We start from the raw sequence: 22025 nt of genomic DNA, 5'->3' as shown, positions 1-22025 counted from the left end.
ATACATCTCTTATACCTTCGGCATGTGTATATGTAACCTCTCACCAAAGGCGTGTATATTCAACAATCTACTCATAGCTACAGCATACCTGTACATGTATCAGGGACACATTCTTAAGTGGACATGCGGTTGTTAGAGGGACTGAATAATCTGTTTGCTGATAATATAGTAGCGACCTCAATACCTAGCGACCTCGTCAAGAGGTTTTGACCTCTTGGCATAGCGGTTAAGGTGTTGGCATGACAGTTGCTGGACCCGAAATTGCTACATTGGTGTCATAAGTAGGGCCATTGGAGAGGCGTGTACACACGAGGGACACGGTAAAGAGAAGCGTGGGGACACGCTCTCCCAAAGGAAGAGGGTAATGTAGCGACTTTAACCCAACACCTAGCGACCTTGTCAAGATGTTCGGACCTCTTGGCGTAACAATTAACTTGTTGGCATGACAGTCGTTGGACTCAGGTTCCGGTCGGGGCATGTACTTCTAATTAAGAGCTAGTAACATGTCCTGTACAGCAGCCTTTGCCTCTTGACCCCCCCAGACATTTGGCACCTCCGCTTCCCACTGGGTCTCAGAGCAGAAGATCCTGCTTGGAACCAGTGTGGATTTGGAGCCATGCAAGTGATCAAACGAGAGCCCTCGTAGGGAGACGGTGTGAAGATTGCCAGTTTATTAGGGAGATAATGGTGAGGGTTCATTGTCAGCTCTGAGGCCAATTAGTCTGTTGTGTTTAACTAGAAAAAAAAAGTATTTTAAAATAAATAAAACCTTCCTCGTCTTTTCCTACTAGCACTGCCTTTGTTGATAACTTCTTTACTGGAGGAAAAATGTACTTACTACGACTGTGATATGTGGTCGTCTCACCTAGCTATCTTAAGATGAACGCACTAACTGTAAGTCCCTCTGGATAAGAGCATCTGATAAATGACTAAAATGTAAAGCAGATGGACCCGTTTGAAAATAGAAAAAAAATGGGCCGATCCCTAAGGCACTGCACCTCAGTGCTAGAGGCGTCACTACAGGCACACTGGTTCAAATCCAGGCTGTATCACAACTGGCTGTGATTGGGAGTCCCATAGGGTGGTGCACAATTGGCCCGGTGTTGCCTGGGTTTGGCTGGAGTAGGCCGTCATTGTAAATAAGAATTTGTTCTTGAGTTGCCCAGCTAAAAAAAAAAAAAACTGTTTTAGCATTAGTAGGGCAAAGGAGAAGGTGACAGCAGAGTGCAAGTGAGCGAGAGCCTGGCATGGTCTCTTGCTCTGCGCTTGACACAGGTCCAAGGCTGAGCTCCCTTCTGACAGTGTTGAGGTATATGAGCTCACTCCCTCACTTCTTACCTCCCCCCGTTACCACCTCTTCCTCCTTGAAAACCCTACACTGGCTCCAGGGTTTCATTGGAAACACATTTTCTCCAGAGGAGGAGAAGGGTACATTTGTTTATTGGGAATATCATGTTCCCAGACTGTACAGCAAACTGCAGCCATTCCAATGTAATTCTGGGGGAAAAGTTCAAGGCGTTAGCTGATAATGGTGCTTCTTGAATAGTCCCAAACACATACAATGGGTTAAAAAAAAATCAATAGGAGTCAAAATATGCAGACTGTGTTGGTCTTTATGCAAATACATGTTTTGCTCTCACTTGAGCTAGACAAGTTGCAAACTCTTATCTGTTGGGCTAAAAACCTTTCCCTTCTCATGCTGATGAACAACAATGACCTTTTCATGCTTAATTGATCACTGGCTGTCAATTTGGACCACCCTCAAATTAGGGGCCAGGAGGCTGGTATTGGAAGGGTGTAGGAATAACAGTAATGCTTTCTGAAATCACTTTACTCCGTAGCAGTTGATTGATGTTTTGGAATGAGAACACACTAACCCTTCATGGACTAGGAGGTAGTGGTTGGAGAGGAATATGAGACTGTGCTGTCCCCTACTGGACATCATTGATAAAAGTGAAACATGTTGAGACAAGGAGAAACAAAATTATTATCCTTATTCGTAACTCAGTCTAACTGAAAATGTTACTTATTTTACATCTCTACTTATTTTGAATCAAAGTTATCCACTGCTCACATTCATACGAGGGTGTTTGGTAGAATGGTCGCACTTTAAACTAGTCTAAATACATCCTATAAAGGCTCATGGAAGCCTTCAAAAGCTTCACTCTATATAGCACCTAGGCTTTTCATCAGAGAATGTAATAGTACAAAGCATCAGTAGGGGGCAATGTTGAGTCCATGTCCCGCACTCTGCCACTGTGTGAACAACACAGTAGATCATAGGAGGAAGAAGTGGGAAAATAAACCCCAAATACAAACGCTACATTACCTCAGTAATAAGGAAGGATCAATCCAATCTTACTAAATGATAGGATCAGTGAGTCACTGATGCAAGAGTCAGTTACAGCTCAAGGAAGTTTGAAAAACACTGAGTTGTAAATACAGCAAACTACATTACCTGTTCAGGTTGCAATCCAAGCTACTTAACTTAATTACATTCAATGGAAATATGTGAACTACCACTGATTGATGAAAAGAATAACATAATGGCACGTAAAACCTTCTATTAGACAAGGACATTTCAACAAAAGACTCCTTCATTACAACATATGGTGTGGTTAGGGCATGTTGATAAGGAGGGCCAGCCATAACTGTGGTCATGGTTTGCAGTGGGACAGGACTAATATGTCTCGTCATTGATAGCATATCGCGAATCAACACAGGAACTGCCAGCCTTGGGTCCTGTAACAAAAGTACACTGTGGTTTTGGGGCTTTGCATATTTGCAATCCTTGACACAACTTCCTCAGTGAGACAACTGTATGGAGAACAAGCCTCGTTCTTGAAACAATAGTCAAAACAGCAGTATTTTCCCTACCTGGGTCTGTATTCAAAACGTGTCTGAGAGTAGGAGTGCTTATATAGGATCAGCCTTTTAGCTCATAAATACATTTACATGGACTCATTTCCACAAAGACCGAGTAGGAGTGCTGACCTAGGGTCAGTTTGGCCTTTTAGAGCATCATGAATAAGATTGTACGGACAGGTCCTAGATCAGCACTACTACTCAGACTTTGTAGATACATAACTAAACCGGAAAAGAGAGTCTACTTCCCACTTTATTCAACCTCTGGATTGTTCGTTGTCACACATTTCTAATAACTTGTCTTATGCCTTGAATTACTCAGGTATCACCCTGAACACACCCAGGGAAAAGGTTGACTAACAGTTGGCTAGAGCTCCGGACATTGGTGGGAAACACTACCCAATTGTCATACTTGAGTAAAAGTAAAAAGATACCTTAATAGAAAATGACTCAAGTAAAAGTGAGCCACCTAGGTAAATACTGAGTAAAATGATTTGGTTTTATATACACTTAAGTATCAAAAGTAAATGTAATTTCTCAAATATACTTAAGTACCAAAATTAAAAGTATAAATCATTTAAAATTCCTTATATTAAGCAAACCAGATGGCACAATTAGTTTTCATTTACAGATAGCCAAGTGCACACTCCAACACTCACACATCATTTACAAACAAACAAGTGTTTAGTGAGTCCGCAATATCAGAAGCAGTAGGGATGACCAGATGTTATCTTGATAAGTGTGTGAATTGGACCATTTTCCTGTCCTGCTAAACATTCAAAATGTAAAAGAGTACTTTTGGGTGTCAGGGAAAATGTATGGAGTAAAAAATATTTTCTTTAGGAATGTATTGAAAAGTTGTCCAAAATATATAAACTAGTAAAGTACAGATAGCCCAAAAAACTACTTATGTTTACAAATCTCTCATCTGAATGACAAACAGATTAATTTAATCATATTGCTGGTAGATTGAGTTTCAATTAAACTGTAGGACTAAAGTAAATTAAAATTCACAAAGGCCAGTTGTCATGGCAGCGTGTGCAGGGGACAACGTTCATACAGCTAAGCGTAGGACGGAACCACTAAACCCAACAGCGCGTCACACCAGTCTAGGTTCTTTTGATCATAACCGCCACTCGGCTGGCTGAATAGACCCATAGAAATAAAAACACACAAAATGAAAAGGAAACACCCCATTTTAAAATGTTTCAAAACCTCCCTTTTCGGATGCTGGGTGGCCACTTCAACAGACTGGCTTGATCCACTGTACCGATGTGGGCGATGAATGAAGATAATTAAAATAATCCAATAATGATCATCACTATTAAACAGCACGCCCACTTGTATGGAAAGAGGGATCTCAGTAAACAATGTGAAAGAGTTTTTTTTCCTCAAATCCTCCCTCAGTCATAATTCAACTTTAGAAACTTACAGGTTCAATAATATAGGTCGAAGAACAATTGCCTTGACAAATAGCCAACATATCTTTTCCCTTTACCAATACACTTGTACTAATAATAATAATAATGTTTGATATGCAAGTAATGTCCCAGCTCCAATGTCAGTCACACTTGGCAAGATGACACAAGCGGATCACGGTGTAGGCTACATTGCTGGCCCTTCCCAGTAAGAAGGAAACGACACCACAGACTGAAGACTATACACCCGACTACGCATCTTTGCAGGTTGCTAAGGAAACCTAATCACCCCACGTCCTTCAGTACTTTCCTGTAAACCTGACATTCTTGCATGCACAAGATTACGCCAACCACTAACCCCACGTAGGCAACCACACGGAACAGATCGCTTCATGATAGAAGCAAAAAACAAACAAAAAAAACATCTTCAATTTCACTTTGAGACAGCAAACGAACAGCCAAGATGGTAGCTTGCATGTTGACATAACTTTTATTTGTCGACAAAAGATCATCTACAAAGGTGATACCAGTGAAGCAGTCATTTATACAATTTGACTGGTGTCGCTGCTCAACAACAGTGGTCAGATAGGACAGTATTTTAAGAGTAAATAAATTCCTCTACCAGATTGGCTACATATTAAATACACAAATAACGCAGAGGCAAACGAAACAGCAAACCGATACAAATAAGCATTTGTTTAATACTCCACTGTAAACTTGAGATGTATTTATTTTTTAACATTCAGTACAATTCGAGTTTTATGTATTCATTCCTTGGAAGTCCTAACAGAAAGTGTTTCCTGAAGCAGCAGAGCTTTGAATGTCGGAGGCTTTCTCTTGACTTCCGTCACCTTTTTGGGTAACACTTTGGTAAAAATTGGAACTGGGAGGCATCTTTAATCTAAGGCTAACGACCTTGATGTGGAGAAAGGTCGATACCATGAGAAAAGCAGATTAAAAAACAAACATATACTTTGCCCACCACATTAATTAACCTCAATGATTTTTTCTTCTTCATACGAGATATTTGACAGTACACTTCTGCCAAGAATGTTGATGGCTTGACAGAAGAGACGTGATGACAAAAGTAACAATATCTTACGTGAGTGTATGCATGCGTGTGTAAAATGTGTTTAAGTTGGGGAGTTGGACGAAGGGTTTGGTTCACCATGTGCCTTTGGACACAGAGGGACATCGGTCCTAGCCCACCGCAGCGACTGGGTTAAGGGCCAGGACGTCAAACTGCACTCACACATCCCTAGAGGGGTGGTGCACCTCTGAGCAAGACACACAAGTGGCACCTTGTAAAAGCAGCAGAGTAACCCCGCTGTCTAGTAGGCTATCCCATAGATCGTAACTCACCTCCTCTCATTATCTCACCTTGTATGTCCACGCAACAGGCCCCCTCAGTGCATCTTTTGGCTCAATCTTTCAGACAGTGAGACATATTTCCCCATCCACCTCTATTCCCAATATGAGTGGTTTTATTCATTTAGACCCTGTTACCCTGGTTTCTAATCACCTCATTGTTTTTTCCTGAGAAGAGATTGGTCTTGGATGTAGAATTTGAGTGGCGGCCAGGTTGGCACAGAGATACAAGGGGAGAGGGAGGGCGAGATGGAGATATCTAAGATGAAGAACGGGACAGCCTGCTAAACGAGCAGGGTTTAACCTCAGCAGCCCGCCTGGGTGATGTCACCGCCCGAGCTCTTCGTCACCTCCATGGTGGTGAAGATCTGGAAGAGAAGAAGCAGAACGACCGTTGATCTCTGTGGTGTGGTGCTGCGGCTCGTTCACAAATGTAAAAACAACTGGGCAAAAGCAACCGATTAAAGCTACAACCAGAGATAGAGGGTACACTTGCTACAAAATACTGTGATAACATTAGCCTTGAACGTAATGGCAATAGTAACCTGTGGCACTAACTGTCAGCTGTTACAGTAGTTAGTTTTCCAGCCTTTAGTTAACAATTACATTCTTGATTTGATAGGTTCTAAGGTCGAATAACCTGTTGTGGCTCACTGCCAGATCGACTCAGGCAAATCAGAAAACGCTCTGCAAGTTACTTTTTTGCACCGTGGAGGGACTTGCATGTTATACATTCACATGTTTTTTTTTTACGTCAATCAAAAGCAGTCATAGAAGTGATTCATGGGAAAGATGGAGATGGATAGAGGACGCACATCCTATGTCTACACCCGATCCAAGGAGGAAAGAAAACGGGGGCAAAAATGGGGGAGCAAGTCGAATGAAAACGCGGCCTGCAGCTGGTGTGCGATCAGTCTTACCTCAGCGCAGGTGGGGTGGATGCCGATGGTGTTGTCCAGCTGCTCTTTAGTCAGTCCGCACTTCATGGCCGCGCCATAGCCCTGCGTCACCTCGCCTGCGTTGGGCCCCAGGTAGTGGAACCCGATCACACGGTCCTGCAGAGAGAGTGATGTTACTGATAGTAGATTACCTATACACTTGATCTAGTTTGTTATGTTAGCCAGGCCCTGCATATCGGAACTTTCATTCTTCTTCAATATGGCTATTGAATTCGACATGCGTGTCCACTGTTATTCTAGAACAGCTTTCAGAAACATGGTGTCAAAAGTGACAAAGTGTTCACATAGCTTCTTGACCAGAGACAAGGGTGGAAGATTTTTGTTCCTCCAACAAAATCATTTTTCGTGTTTCCTAGAAGTTTTCAATGTGAGAATGTTTTAACTCTACACGGCAAAAGTGACAATTGCAGTGTCCATGAATCAAACAGGTAATCAGGTGAGTTAGGAGAGGGTTCCTACATTGTCCAGTTTATTGCAGATGATCTTGGAGTAGCACTTGTTGTTGTCCCTGTTGGGGACAGTGAACTCCAGAGGCCAGAAGAGACTGTGGTACACCTACACAGTTAAGGACACACATTAAATACACACACGTACAGAAAGGGCAGAATAACTTGCATTAAAAGTGTCATGCATGTATGTTTCTAGAGTGTGGTGTTATAACTAGGCCCTGTGTTCTGTGCAAGCGTGTGGCATGTTTATTTTATTGAACCATTATTTAAAAAATAAAAAAAATCATCAAACTGTCACCTTTTCTTTTTATGCCAGATGGTCCAGCACCATCCTCAGACAATACCTTTCATTTAAATGGGCAATTCTCATGTCTGGATAAGGCTTAAAATACAGGATCAAATCCTGCTATGTCACATGATTGCACAAAACACAGGGCCCCATTTATAACAGTATTACCGGTATTGAACTTGACCTTTGTTTTGTTTTGTCATTCTAACAGCATGTTACAGTACGGTGTCAGCAGTGGGATCCATTTCAACACAAAATGTTAAGTTCTTTATTGCAGAAACACTAACACTACAACATTAACCTGTGATACGTTAGCCGCATAATTCATATATATATATATACACATATATGATAGTATAATACAGTCAGTGGACATCTTATAAGGTACACCCATCTGTTGCTCAATTGGTATCAAGGGACCTGTGCCAGGAAAACATTCCCCACAACATGACACCACAGCCACTAGCCTATACATTTGACGCCAGGCAGGATGGGGCTATGGACTCATGCTGCTTATGCCAAATCGTGACTCAGCCATTAGCATGACGGAACCAGGTAAAGTATGTCCACCTCTCAATTGTCCAGTGTTGGTGATAGCATGACCACTGGAGCCGCTTCTTGTTTTTAGCTCTGACAGCGTTGGAACCCGGTGTGGGTGTCTGCCGCCAATAGACCATTCGTGACAAGGACCGACGGAGTTGTGTGGTCCGAGATTCCGTTCTGCACACCACTACTGTGCCATTACTTGCCTGTTTGTGGCCCGCCCGTTAGCTTGCACGATTCTTGCCATTCTCCTTCGACCTCTTATCAATGTGCTGTTTTCTCCCACAGGATGTTGTCGTTTTGTTTGTCACGCTCCTGTGCGTGAAAAGCCCAGGACACGTCTGTTTCATTCCAACATTCAATCGAACAGTAACTGAATGAGTCACTCTGTAGGAGCGAACCATTTGTGAACGGGGTGGTGTACCTAATAAACTGACCACTGAGTGTATATGATCGGTATCACCGTTTAATAGCTGGCAAGTCAATATCCACATTTAAATTGGTATGCTACAATGCATATTAGAGATTGGAGCAGAGCCTAAATGTCAGTTGATTTTGGTCTATAATATTCAGTGTGTGATGTGGCTGTGGTACCACTAGGCTGGAAGTGGGCTCTGTGTCTGTGTGTCTGTGTGTTGCGTCAGCAGCTACCTCCAAGTTGTCTTGGCCGTACAGCTCAATAGCTTTCTCCTCAGAATGCCCACAGGCGCCATACTCCAGAGGGGTGAACACAGTGGTGGGAACGTTTACGTAGTCACACTGCACACAACAACATTCAACCGCAGTTAATAATAAACAAGACATGACAATGTACAGTCTTTACCAGGTGGAGTCACATTAGAGCTTCACCAGACAGAATATACTACAGTATGACGATAGAAGCTAGGGAACATTTTTACATGGTTTCTCCTCATTTTTACATTTTAGGTGGAGAGCAAAAGGTCCCACCATATAACATCAACGAGGGCCAACATTTAAGAGTTGAACTTGAAAGCAACAAAAGCCAATCTTATTAAAAGCAGAAGGACAACAGAGAGAAGAGTCACACTGACAAACTGCCATGGGCTATCAATAGAAAAGCATGTTAACTCCCAAGGGGTGAATCGAGGCCCGCTGTCCAACAATTACCTTGAGCGAGGCTCCCGCGTACAGCCGGCGTGCCAGCAGCTTTCCGGCCTGGATGGCCACGGGTGTCAGCTCCCACTTGCCCTCCAGGATGTCTCCGATGGCGTAGATGTGCGGCACGTTGGTCTGTTCCTCGTCGTTCACCGGAACCTTACCGTTCCTGGGGGAGGAAGAGTGGAAGCTTAGCTATGGTAAAATGACTGGCGACTCCCATTTGACTATTATAGATCCCCACGGAGCCACAAGTTGCAGATCCCTGGTCAAGACTTATTACACATACATGTATAAGAACAGTTTGCAGAACACATACGCACCAATCTATTTGACCTTTATTATCCAGTGGACAGATTGAAAAATGTTTAGGGCATCATAGGAACTCATTGGAGAACAGAGTAAAGTGAAAGGTCCAACAAGTACAGAATTTGGTCAATAAATCCCACTTGACAATTAAGTGGAATACAAACAAAGTAAATATTTTATCATTCCCAACGTGCATTCTACATTAAGACTATTCGGTGAAAATGTTCGCAAATGAAAGAATCAGATTTTGCGACAGACATTCTCAGTGTGATGTGAAAGAATTATGTAATGTGACCATAGGATGTTGACAAAAGAGTGGTTGTGTGTTTCCCGGTTGAGAAATATCTATGTAAAGAACACCACGGTTCCGTGATTGAGGGTAAACCAATAAGAGGGTGTTCGGGTCACACTTTTTAATGGTGCATTATTTAAGTAAAGAAAATACCATATACAGTGCATTCGGAAAGAATTCAGACCTTGACTTTTTCCACATTATGTTACAGCCTTATTCTAAAATGGATTAAATTCACCCCCCCCTCCCAGATCTACACACAATACCCCATAATGACAAAGCAAAAATAAGTTTAGAAATGTGTGCATCTGTATGAAAATAAAATATCACATTTAGATAACTATTCAGACCCTTTACTCAGTACTTTGTTGAAGCACCTTTGGCAGCGATTACAGCCTTGCGTATTCTTGGGTATGAGTTTACAAGCTTGGCACACCTAAACTCAGCAAAAAAAAGTGAAACGTCCTCACACGGTCAACGGTGTTAATTTTCAGTAAACTTAAAAAGTATTTGAATATTTGCATGAACAGAACAAGATTCAACAACTGAGACAAACTGAATAAGTTCCACTGACATGTGACTAACAAATGGAATAATGTGTCCCTGAACAAAAAGGGGGGGGGGGTCACAGTATCTGGTGTGGCCACCAGCTGCATTACGTACTGCAGTGCATCTCCTCGTGGACTGCACCAGATTTTCCAGTTCTTGCTGTGAGATGTTACCCCACTCTTCCACCAAGGCACCTGCAAGTTCCCGGACATCTCTGGGGGGGGCCCTACGTTTCCAAAACTGCAAAGATATTGTCTGTGAGTGCCACAGAACTGATGTTACAGGCGAAACCCAGATAAAAATCTAATCAGGAAGTGCCGCATTTTTTGAAACCGCCTCATGCCAATGACTCCTTGTATGGCTGTGAATGAGCTACGAATGAGCTTACGTTTTCCACGCATTCCCCAAGCTGTCTACGGCATTGTGACGTCTTTATAGGCATTTCCAGTGGAGAATGGCTGTAAGGGACCATATTTGGCGAGTGGTCACATGGTGTCTCCCGGAGAAAATCTTGCGTAAAATACTGAGGTAGCCATTTTTCCAATCACTTCTTATGAGAAAACAATTGCCTTGACGGATATTTAATCAAATATACATGTTAAAAACACCTTGAGGATGGATCCTAAACAACGTTTGCCGTGTTTCTGTCGATATAATGGAGCAAATTTAGAAAAAAGTTTGGCGTTATAGTTGAAGTATTTTTCGGTCGATTTCTCAGCCAAAACTGATGAACAAACGGGAGCTTTTTCGCCTACAAAAACATCCTTGGAAAAAAGGAACATTTGCTATCTAACTGGGAGTCTCCTGAGTGAAAGCAACTGAAGTCCTGCTGCCAGCAGAGCCTAGCATAGCATTATGCCATGCTAAACTTACACAAATGCTTGTCTAGAGTTGGCTGTAACGCATATTTTGAAAATCTGAGATGACAGTGTTGTTAACAAAAGGCTAAGTTCATGTTGGAATATATTTATTTAATTTCACTTGCGATTTTCATGAATAGGAAAAGTTGCGTTATGCTAATGCATTTGAGGCTATGATTACGCTCCTGGATACGGGTTTGCTAGTCGCAAGAAGTTATTAAACAGACAATTCTCACCTATCACGTGCTCAATGGGATTGAGATCTGGGCTCTTTGCTGGGCATGGCAGAACTGACATTCCTGTCTTGCAGGAAATCACGCACAGAACAAGCAGTATGGCTGGTGGCATTGTCATGCTGGAGGGTCATGTCAGGATGAGCCTGCAGGAAGGGTACCACATGAGGGAGGAGGATGTCTTCCCTGTAACGCACAGTGTTAAGATTGCCTGCAATGACAACAAGCTCAGTCCGATGATGCTGTGACACAACACCCCAGACCATGATGGACCCTCCACCTCCAAATGAATCCCGCTCCAGAGTACAGGCTTCGGTGTAACGCTCATTCCTTCGACGATAAACGTGAATCCAACCATCACCCCTGGTGAGACAAAATAGCGACTCGTCAGTGAAGAGCACTTTTTGAGTCCTGTCTGGTCCAGTGACGGTGGGATTGTGCCCATAGGCGACATTGTTGCCGGTGATGTCTGGTGAGGACCTGCCTTACAACAGGCCTTCAAGCCCTCAGTCCAGCCTCTCTCAGCCTATTGCGGACAGTCTGAGCACTGATGGAGGGATTGTAACTCGGGCAGTTGTTGCCATCCTGTACCTGTCCTGCAGGTGTGATGTTCGGATGTATCGATTCTGTGCAGGTGTTGTTACAGGTGGTCTGCCACTGCGAGGACAATCAGCTGTCCGCCCTGTCTCCCCGTCTTAGGCAGCTCACAGTACAGACATTGCAATTTATTGCCCTGGCCACATCTGCAGGCCTCCTTGCAGCATGTCTAAGGCACGTACATGCAGATGAGCAGGGACCCTGGGCATCTTTCTTTTGGTGTTTTTCAGAGTCAGTAGAAAGGACTCTTTAGTGTCCTACGTTCTCATAACTGTGACCTTAATTGCCTACAGTCTATAAGCTGTTAGTCTTAACGACCATTCCACAGGTGCATGTTCATTAATTGTTTATGGTTCATTGAACAAGCATGGGAAACAGTGTTTAAACCCTTTACAGTGAAGATATTTGGATTTTTACAAATGATCGTTGAAAGACAGGGTCCTGAAAAAGGGACTTTTTTTTTTGCTGAGTTTATATTTGAGGAGTTTCTCTCATTCTTCTCTGCAGATCCTCTCCAGCTCTGTCAGGTTGAAAGAGATGTCAGATCGGGATCAAGTCCAGCCTCTGGCTGGGCCCCTCAAGGACATTCAGAGACTTGTCCCGAAGCCACTCCTGGGTTGTCTTAGCTGTGTGCTTAGGGTCGTTTTCCTGTTGGAAGGTGAACCTTCACCCCAATCTGAGGTCCTGAGAGGCCTGGAGCAGGTTCTCTTCAAGGATCTCTGTACTTTGCTCCGTTCATCTTTCCCTCAATCCTGACTAGTCTCCCAGCCCCTGCAGCATATGAACTGCCAGATAGCTGCAACAAGATGTTGACATGCTCACACCAACATCTTGTGGCATCTGACCATGCTGAGTGAACGGCAAGAACGTGCTCGTGAATCAATGGTCAACAAACTGCTCTCTCCTTGAGTGACAGCGGGCAAGGCATGGTGGGAAGCGGCATGCAGGAGGAAGACTACTCAAGAAGCAAAACGGAGTAAACTATAAAAACGGACATTACACATGCCTGAGTTGCATATCACATTTAACAAACAAAAATATCGTCATAGAAGTAAAAACGCCAACTGCCCAATGCATCATTAGCGGTATGGTCAAATAGGGCATAGCGCCCAGCCCTAGGTTGTGGCCATGAAGAATGGTACTGACTGTCTGGGTGGGGCTAAGATCGTGCCATCACAAAAACAGAGACAAAGTATTCAACAACGATGAGGATGATTCATCATCAACGACAGTCATGTAGCACAAATGTGACTCAGCCTGCATATACACTGAACAAAAATGTATAAAAATGCAACAATTTCAAAGATATTACTGAATTACAGTTCAAATGAAGACGTCAGTCAATTTAAATAAAAGCATTAGGCGCTAATCTATGGATTTCACATGACTGGGAATACAGATATGCATCGGTTGGTCACAGACACAGTACCTTAAAAAAAGTAGGGGGGTGGATCAGAAAACCATCCACTATCTATATTTCCCTTATGCTGCGTGACGCATCTCCTTCGCATAGTTGATCAAGCTGCTAGTTGTGGCTTTTGGAATGTTGTCCCAGTCCTTTTCATTGGCTATGCGAAGTTGCTTGATATTGGAGGGAACTGGAACACACGGTCGTACACGTCAATCCAGAGCATCCCAAGCATGCTCAATGGGTGACATTTCTGGTTAGTATGCAGGCCATGGAAGAACTTGTACATTTTCAGCTTCCAGGAATTGTGTACAGATCCTTGTGACATGGGGCCGTGCATTATCATACAGAAACATGGGATGATTGCTGCAGATGAAATGGCACGACAATTGGCCTCAGGATCATGTCACAGATGTCGTCACAGTATTTAAATTGCCATCGATAAAATGCTGTTTTGTTTGATGTCCATAGCTTATGCCTGACCATACCATAACACCACTTCCACCATGGGGTACTCTGTTCACAATGTTGACGTCAGCAAACGTCTCGCCCACACGCCACCGTCTGCCCAGTACAGGGATTCATCTGCGAAGAGCACACTTCTTCAGCGTGCCAGTAGCCATCGAAGGTGAGCATTTGCCCACTGAAGTCGATTAAGACGACGAACTGCAGTCAGGTCAAGGCCCTGGTGAGGTCGACGAGCATGCAGATGAGCTTCCCTGAGACGGTTTGACAGTTTGTGCAGAAACTTTTCAATTGTACAAACCTACAGTTTCATCAGCTGTCCAGGTAGCTTGTCCCAGGCGATCCTGCAGCTGAAGAAGTCGGATGTGGAGTTCCTGGGCTGGCATGGTTACACATTGTCTGCGGTTGTGAGGCTTGTTGGACTTGCTGTTAAATTCTCTAAAAACAACAGAGGCTGCTTATGGTTGAGAAATTAACATTCAATTCCTGCAGTCAGCCAAGTCATGCCAATTGCACGCTCCTTCAACTTGGTGGCATTGTGTTGTGTGACAAAACTGCCTTTTATTGTCCCCAGCAAAAGGTGCACCTGTGTAATTGATCATGCTGTTGAATTAGCTTCTTGATATGCCACACCCGTCATGTGGACGGATTATCTTGGCAAAGGACAAATGCTCAGTAACACCTATGTAAAAATACACATGTAAACTACTAGTCTGGTTGATACCAAACTCAATGTCCACCTGACATGGGTCGCTTTAGCCAGCCTGGTAAGCTACACTCATGTAGTGTAACCGAGAGGCCGAACCCTGGTGCACCTTAAGCTGTGTGTCAGTCAGCCCCATGATGTTAAAGAGATTCTCCGTTACGTTTGTATAATTATTTTGCCAGTAGTTCTGAAAGGTGCACTCACGAGCCAAAAGTGGTCACCGAAATCTGTGTGCTATGTCACATATGTGCATCACGTCATTGCTCTCTCTCGCTCTGCTGTGTGTGCGCATCGGTCTAGTTCTCACTCAAATGGTGAGGTGCTGAACCTCATTGGCTGGAACATGAATTGCTAGGGTGCTGGCCCATGTGGGGGAAAATGTAAGGAAAATGGCACTGCACAGCTTCCAGTAAACAGTCACTTTCAAACTACGGATTTCGTAGCTAATTGAGGTAAAACAGTCATTCTTCTCATAGATTATGCATGTATGAACTACACATTCATGTCCTTAAATGCTGCTAGGGACCAGGTCATATGACTGAGGCACATGACTGACTAAGGCACACTCACTCCTAAGCCTGGCTCATGCGCTTGCTTAATCCCGTTGGCAGAGAGAGTACTCTGTAGGGCTGACCCATTCATAATCGAACTGCATGTTAGAAACCCCATGAAAACACTTCTTCCTCAATCAATCCGGTTAACAATATTTTAAAGAAGCTTGAGATTTTTTAGATACCGTTACGTCCCAATGTAACAGCACAAAAAAGCACGAACACAAAAACTCTTATCCCCACAAAACCCCTCCCGTTCAGTTCTCACACACACATATCTGGTGAGGAAATAGTGCTGAATCACCATGACTGTAGAGAGCCTTAAAGGTACAGGCGTGTGCACACACACCCTTGTCTGCGTCTCATTGTTGACAGTCGCGAGGGTGCATGAATGAAATGAGAGAATAGAAGAAAATAAAAGGAAAGTTAAAATTCCCTTAAGTTAACTTAAACTTGTTTTTTTTTGTGCCTAAAATGACATACCCAAATCTAACTGCCTGTAGCTCAGCCCCCGAAGCATATGCATATTCTTGGTACCATTTGAAAGGTAACACTGAAGTTTGTGGAAATGTGAAAGGAATGTAGGAGAATATAACAATAGATCTGGTATAAGAAAATACAAAGACAAACAACCAGTTGTTTTCTACCACCATCTTTGAAATGCAACAGGAAGGTCCCTACATCTAGCCATCACTCTGGTTGTAATTGCATGGTGTCCACAAGATGGCAGTGTATGTGCAAAGTTTCAGACAGATAATTAGAAGTATAAGCAAACTACATGACATTTAGTGTGAAGTCACCCAGGTACATTTGGGCAAATCGTGAAGGAGACATTTACATTCAAATTAAATTTGTCTGCAAGAATAACGTCAAATCTGTATACTTGGGCTTTGATTTAGCTTTTCCAGTATTAGTAGCCATATTATAAGTTCAACATTTGCAAAACACCCCGTTTTCATAACTCTCCATACTCTTAAATATTTGTCCAAAAGGAAAGGCTTAAGGTTAGGTTAGCAGCAACATTTTGCAACAGATACTGGGTTTCCGCATACACCCGTAAAGCCCCGCTCATTGGCTATCTAGCTAGCTTTGTTTGACCCCGATTGGTGCTTATTTTCCAAAGTTAGTCAATCATGTGAAGACCGCCCGCGTCATCGGCGTGCCATGAGGGTGTTGCTCTCTGAACAAATTTGGTGTCCTATAGGATATACTACACTCCTAATAATATAGTGAAGTCTGGTTACGTTCTAGGATCTCTGAGGAATATATCGAAATGTGATTTGACTGGTTGAAACAACGTTTAGGGTTAGACTTTCACCAATTCCTTTCTTCGCAAATTTAATGAATGGAAATACAATATTGATCGTGCATGCTTATATGGACATTTGTAGGAAATTAAAAATACATTTTATCTAACAAAACAACACTTGATGTCATCTCTGGGACCCTACGGATGATACATTCTGAAATCTTGCTCTGATTTAAGTACACATTTCACCTTCAGAGGTGAATTGATCAAACCAAACCTTGGGAGCTCAACTAATAGCATGGCATTTTTTTTCAGTAATAGCTACTGTAAATTGGACAGTGCAGTTATATTAACATGAATTTAAACTTTCTGCGATCGTGACACATGACGCTGAATGATTTACAACTGTTCTGTCTGAAGGGACACCTATCCCTAAGTTAAACTTACTTGGGGTTGACTTTGACTCCGGCTTGATCCAGGCCGATCTTGCCTGTACACGCGTCACGCCCCACGGCTATCAACACCTGAGGGAGGACAAGGAAGTCACCGGGTTAAAGGGACCATTCACCCGAAAAATGAAGCCCGTCATCCCTACAGAGCAAGAATGACTCAATTTTGCTGGACAAAACATCTTATAGTGAAGGCTCAAAGACTGACAATCATGCAGTTTGATAATGCCTAATCCAATATGTTAAAGTACTTTGTTCGCAGATTTAAGTAACAGTATTGGTTTCATTTCACAGATTTACTTTGGCTATTGGGGGTTAAGGGGACTTTAATGCGTACGTACAGTGTTGTATTCTCCCTCGATGGTCTCGTCACTCTCCGTGCTCTTGGCTGTCACCTTCAGCCTCCCAGGAGTGCCTGCCTCCAGCTCCTCCACCTGACATATAAAATTCATTGTATGGGGGGAAAGAAAATGTGTATCTAGCTACAAAATTCTCTATAATACTATAATTGCCAAGGCCGGGTGAACTGAAGGAATCTTTCACTCTGAAAGATCGTGGTTTTTAATTTAGTTCACCTTCAAAGACTAACATCCATGAACTTTAGACTTAATCTGATGACAGGACTCTTCCGATAAATAGCGAAATATTACACAACTTCCCTGATGACAGAACAATTTAGGCCAGGCATTTCCGAACCATAAAAAGGCCATAAAGAAAGCCCTGAACAGCGGAGTAAAGATAAAAAGGGTGTAGTAGTAGTACCTGAGTTCACATACTATTGAAATAATTTAAAATACTAGATGTGCATGATTAAGCTTAACTGTTGCAATGGGAACCAATATAAAAGTTCCATGAGTGCAAACTTGACCCAGGCTAAGGCAACATTCATAGTATTTGAAAGACTTCAAACACTATTTGAACCCAGGTCTAGTAGTAGATAACTCACATTGGCTCACCTTGACTGGGACGTACTTCCGGAGGAACTTGACACCATGCTCTTCCATGTGTTCCCCGGCGCGGTTGGCCATGTCCTGGTCGAAGCCCCTCAGCAAGATGGAGCGTACCATGACCGTCACATCCAGGCCTAGGCCTGCAAGGAAACCCCCGCACTCCAGTGCCACGTAGGATGCCCCGATCACCAGGGTCTTGCCGGGGCAGTGGGGGAGCGAGAACAGGTCATCGCTGCAGCATAGACACCCACAGACAGGGGAAGATCAGCCATAGTAGGGTGCACTTGCGTTAAACCCATAATGCACTTAAAAATTTCACAATTCACCCAGTCTTTCTGCGATTAGTATGTGAAATACCTGGAATGTCAGATTCATTCACTAGACCAGTGATCACCAACCAGTCAATCGCGATCGCCTGGTTGATCTTCAAGGCATTCCTAGTCGATTGCCAAACATTTCAGTAGAAAGTCCAATGATAAAGCCTTGTGCTCCTATTTGTTTCAAATTTGTCCCACTCAGTTTGTGGTAGGTTCACTTGATTCAGCTGCCCTCCGCGCCAGGTAAGCGAATTGTTCCCATTTAGAACCATTTCATTTGTCTCAAGGTATAAAACCTGGCCGATCCGGAGTGCTAAATCAAGTGCACCTATTGCTGGCCAAATCGGATTAGAATAGCTCAAAATCACTGTGCCTGCAGCTTCTACGGCAAAGTTTGATACTAAGTGAGATGTTAGAACTTTTAAAACTATGATCAGAGAGAGAGAGAGAGACTGTCAAGGAAGGCATAAAAGTTTTTATGAGTGATTTCATGTTTTTAAATGTTTTTAATAAAACACTGTACAAACCATAAAATGTGCTTCTCCCTATTTACATTCTCCCAATCAACCAACCAGCACTGCAGCTGCAATGAATATGTAGCCAATCGATAGGCTTGCATTTTTATTTTTAGGGGCTCGTTGTTTCCGTTTTAATATCAAGGAATATTTCACTTTCTCTGGCCATAGAAACAACATACATTTGTGCAGGAGGTAGAAATAATACAGGTGGAAGACTGTGACCACTCTCTGATCAGTCTCACCGGAGGAAGGGAGAAAGCAGGGACTACGAGAGGCGGACCCTCCGCTGCCCTCTCCTTCCATTCGTTGAGACTAACAATCAGAAAAATCCAGTAACTTAAAAAAAAAAAGAATACTCTTCTTACAACTGATCTATTTAGCTCAAGTTTTGAAATATAATATGGTCTGAGAAGAACAATATTGGCAGACCAAGCATGGCCAATATGACGTGATAATATATTAGGCCGACTGCACAAAACTCACTCTTACAGAAGTTTATATTCGGTTAATGTTGCATAGGCTTACATTTTATGAGTCATGCTTAAAAATGTATTTTTTAAAATCTGAGTGGTAGACCTAGGCTTGGATTTTGACTCCGAAAGTGACCTTGAATCAGAAAAGGTTGGTGACCACTGCATTAGACACAATAACTTACTTTAACCGTTAAACTCCCAAACTATAAACAAAAAAAAGTCAGGCTGAAGACTGGTTATGTAGTCTGAAATGGGTCTGGGTGTGAACTTTGACGCCAGTAGACAAGAATGTCCTCTGAAAATGTATTCAGTCACAAAACAACTATCAGGCATACAATTTGCTTTAAAGGGTACAGAGATGGATACCAGGGTCTGGATACCAGGGTCTGTCCCTATGACATGTAGGTTAGCAAAAGCCCACCAACACAAAGAAGTTCAGCTTCTAGACAACCTGTGTTTAGACAAGTGGGAGATTATAGCCTTATTAAATGAATGACCTGAGATACAAGACCTCCTGTGGTGGGAATTAGATATTTTAGCTCACCTGGGGAAGGTGTGTGTGTGTGTGTGTGTGTGTGTGTTCCGGTGCACAAGCTTAGTGGCAATGTTCCACATCCCTTATCCTTTTGTGACTAGGGGGCAGTATTTTCATTTTTGGATAAAAAAAACTTTCCCGTTTTTTTGTCGACTATGCATAATTGACAGCTTTGGATAGAACACTAACGTTTCCAAAACTGCAAAGATATTGTCTGTGAGTGCAACAGAACTGATGTTACAGTCGAAACCCAGATAAAAAATCCAATCAGGAAGTGCCCCATATTTTGAAAGCTCTGCATGCCAATGATTCCTTATATGGCTGTGAATGGGCTACGAATGAGCTTACGCTTTCTACGCATTACCCAAGGTGTCTACAGCATTGTGACGTATTTTTACGCATTTATGTTGAAGAATAGCCGTAAGGGACCACATTGAGCAAGTGGTCACATGATGGCTCCCGCAGAAAATCTTGCGTAAAGTACAGAGGTAGCCATTATTCTAAACAACGTTTGCCATGTTTGTCGATATTATGGAGCTAAATTTGGAAAAAAAGTTTGGCATTGTAGTGACCGCATTTTCCGGTCGATTTCTCAGCCAAACGTGAAGAGCAAACAGAGCTATTTCGCCTACAAAAATAATATTTTTGGAAAAAAAGGAACATTTGCTATCTAACTGGGAGTCTCGTGAGTGAAAACATCCGAAGTTCTTCAAAGGTAAATGATTTAATTTGATTGCTTTTCTTATTTTTCTGAAAATGTTGCCTGCTGCTAGCAGGGCATAATGCTATGCTAGGCTATGATAAACTTACACAAATGCTTGTCTAGCGTTGGCTGTAAAGCATATTTTGAAAATCTGAGATGACAGTGTGATTAACAAAAGGCTAAGCTGTGTCTCAATATATTTCATTTGTGATTTTCATAAATAAGATTTTATAGGGATATTTATGTCCGCTGCGTTATGGTAATTATTTTCAGGCGATGATTACGCTCCCGGATCCGAGATGGGTAGTGTGAAGAAGTTATGTCCATCCACATTTCACCATGCTTTTTCTGACTGAGAGGGGGGGGGGGGGATTACCTGAACTTGTCCAATAAGAAACTTCCGTTTCTAATGCCGATGGAAATAGTTTTACTACAGTGTACACTAATGAAACCACCTGCAGTGTGTTTATACAGTGCATTCGGAAAGTAGTCAGAACCTTTGGCTTATACCACATTTTGTTACGTTACAGCCTTATTCTAAAACGGATTAAATTATTTCCCCCCTCAATCTACACACAATAACCCATAATGGCAAAGCAAAAACAGGTTTAGAAATGTTTGCAAATTTACCAAAAAATGTCAAACAGAAATACCTTATTTACATAAGTCTTCAGACCTTTTGCTATGAGACCTGAAATTGAGCTCAGGTGCATCTACATAAGGTCCCACAGTTGACAGTGCACGTCAGAGCAAAAACCAAGCCATGAGGTCAAAGGAATTGTCCGTAGCGCTCCGTGTAAGGATTGTGTCGAGGCACAGATCTAGGAAAGTTCCCAAGAACACAGTGGCCTCCACCAATCTTAAAATGGAAGTAGTTTGGAACCACCAAGACCCTTCCTAGAGCTGGCTTCCCGGCCAAACTGAGCAATTGGGGGAGAAGGGCATTGGTCAGGGAGGTGACCAAGAACCCAATGGTCACTGACAGAGCTCCAGAGTTCCTCTGTGGAAAGTACAGAGATCCTTGATGAAAACCTCCTCCAGAGCTCTCAGGACCTCAGACTGGGGTGATGGCTCCCCTTCCAACAGGACAATGACCCTAAACACACAGCCAAGACTCAGGATTGGCTTCAGGACAAGTCTCTGAATGTCCTTGAGCGGCCCAGCCAGAGCCTGGACTTCAACCAGATCGAACATCTCTGGAGAGACTTGAAAAAAGCTGTGCAGCGACACTCCCCATCCAACCTGACAGAGCTTGAGAGAATATGCACAGAGGAATGGGAGAAACTCCCCAAATACAGGTGTGCCAAGCTTGTAGCGTCATACCCAAGATGACTCGAGGCTGTAATCTCTGATCTCAATCTCTGATTGTGGGTTAAATAATGGGCACATTACTCTGTCCAGGTGTTGCTGATGCATGCCAGATCTGGATAGGCATTTTACCTATCAGCAACCCACATCTTATGTTATAACAATCTGGTGCCTGACGGCACAGTCAATGACGTTGCATGCCAATGGTTGTGTACCACGTCTGAGCAATTGGGGAGGGGGTGGTCTCACCTGGTGATGCAGTACTCTTTGTCTCCGGGGATGCCCAGGTAACGCGGCCTCTCGCCCGTCGCCAGGATAAACTTAGCTGCTGTGTGGAAGGTCTCCTTTCCTCGCTTGTTGGTCGCCTGAGGGGAAGTAGGGTGTCAAACGCTCTCTTACACACTGAAAGAATAGTCGTTTTAAGTCACCCAGCGTACCCCAGTCTGTTGCGTCAATCCTACAGTATGGTTTAAATTAATCGATGCATCAATTCAAGGGTGTGGTTTGAAACCGTCCACGAGCTGCTGTACTAAGTGTTGTGATGTG

The 22025-nt window shown here is 43.0% G+C and overlaps 1 protein-coding gene across 2 annotated transcripts in view; it reads right to left on the bottom strand.

Annotated features, from left to right (window-relative positions):
- Window positions 1–4750: 4750 nt before the first annotated feature.
- Window positions 4751–22025, bottom strand: part of LOC109891662 (thioredoxin reductase 1, cytoplasmic) — a 30186-nt gene continuing 12911 nt past the window's right edge. For both annotated transcript variants that reach the window (XM_020484183.2, XM_031826626.1), the window contains 9 exons: window positions 21729–21844; window positions 17632–17857; window positions 17017–17109; window positions 16674–16750; window positions 9020–9176; window positions 8543–8650; window positions 7070–7165; window positions 6572–6706; window positions 4751–6019 (listed from right to left, as the gene is read on the bottom strand). In XM_020484183.2, the coding sequence (XP_020339772.2) occupies window positions 5957–6019; window positions 6572–6706; window positions 7070–7165; window positions 8543–8650; window positions 9020–9176; window positions 16674–16750; window positions 17017–17109; window positions 17632–17857; window positions 21729–21844 (1071 nt within the window). In that variant the 3' untranslated portion in view covers window positions 4751–5956. The remainder of the gene's footprint in view (window positions 6020–6571; window positions 6707–7069; window positions 7166–8542; window positions 8651–9019; window positions 9177–16673; window positions 16751–17016; window positions 17110–17631; window positions 17858–21728; window positions 21845–22025) is intronic.

The sequence above is a fragment of the Oncorhynchus kisutch genome, linkage group LG1, assembly GCF_002021735.2.
Source record: "Oncorhynchus kisutch isolate 150728-3 linkage group LG1, Okis_V2, whole genome shotgun sequence".
Taxonomy (NCBI): Eukaryota; Metazoa; Chordata; class Actinopteri; order Salmoniformes; family Salmonidae; genus Oncorhynchus; species Oncorhynchus kisutch.
The sequence above is the reverse complement of the archived record's forward strand: the minus strand, read 5'-3'. Positions and strand labels throughout refer to the sequence as shown.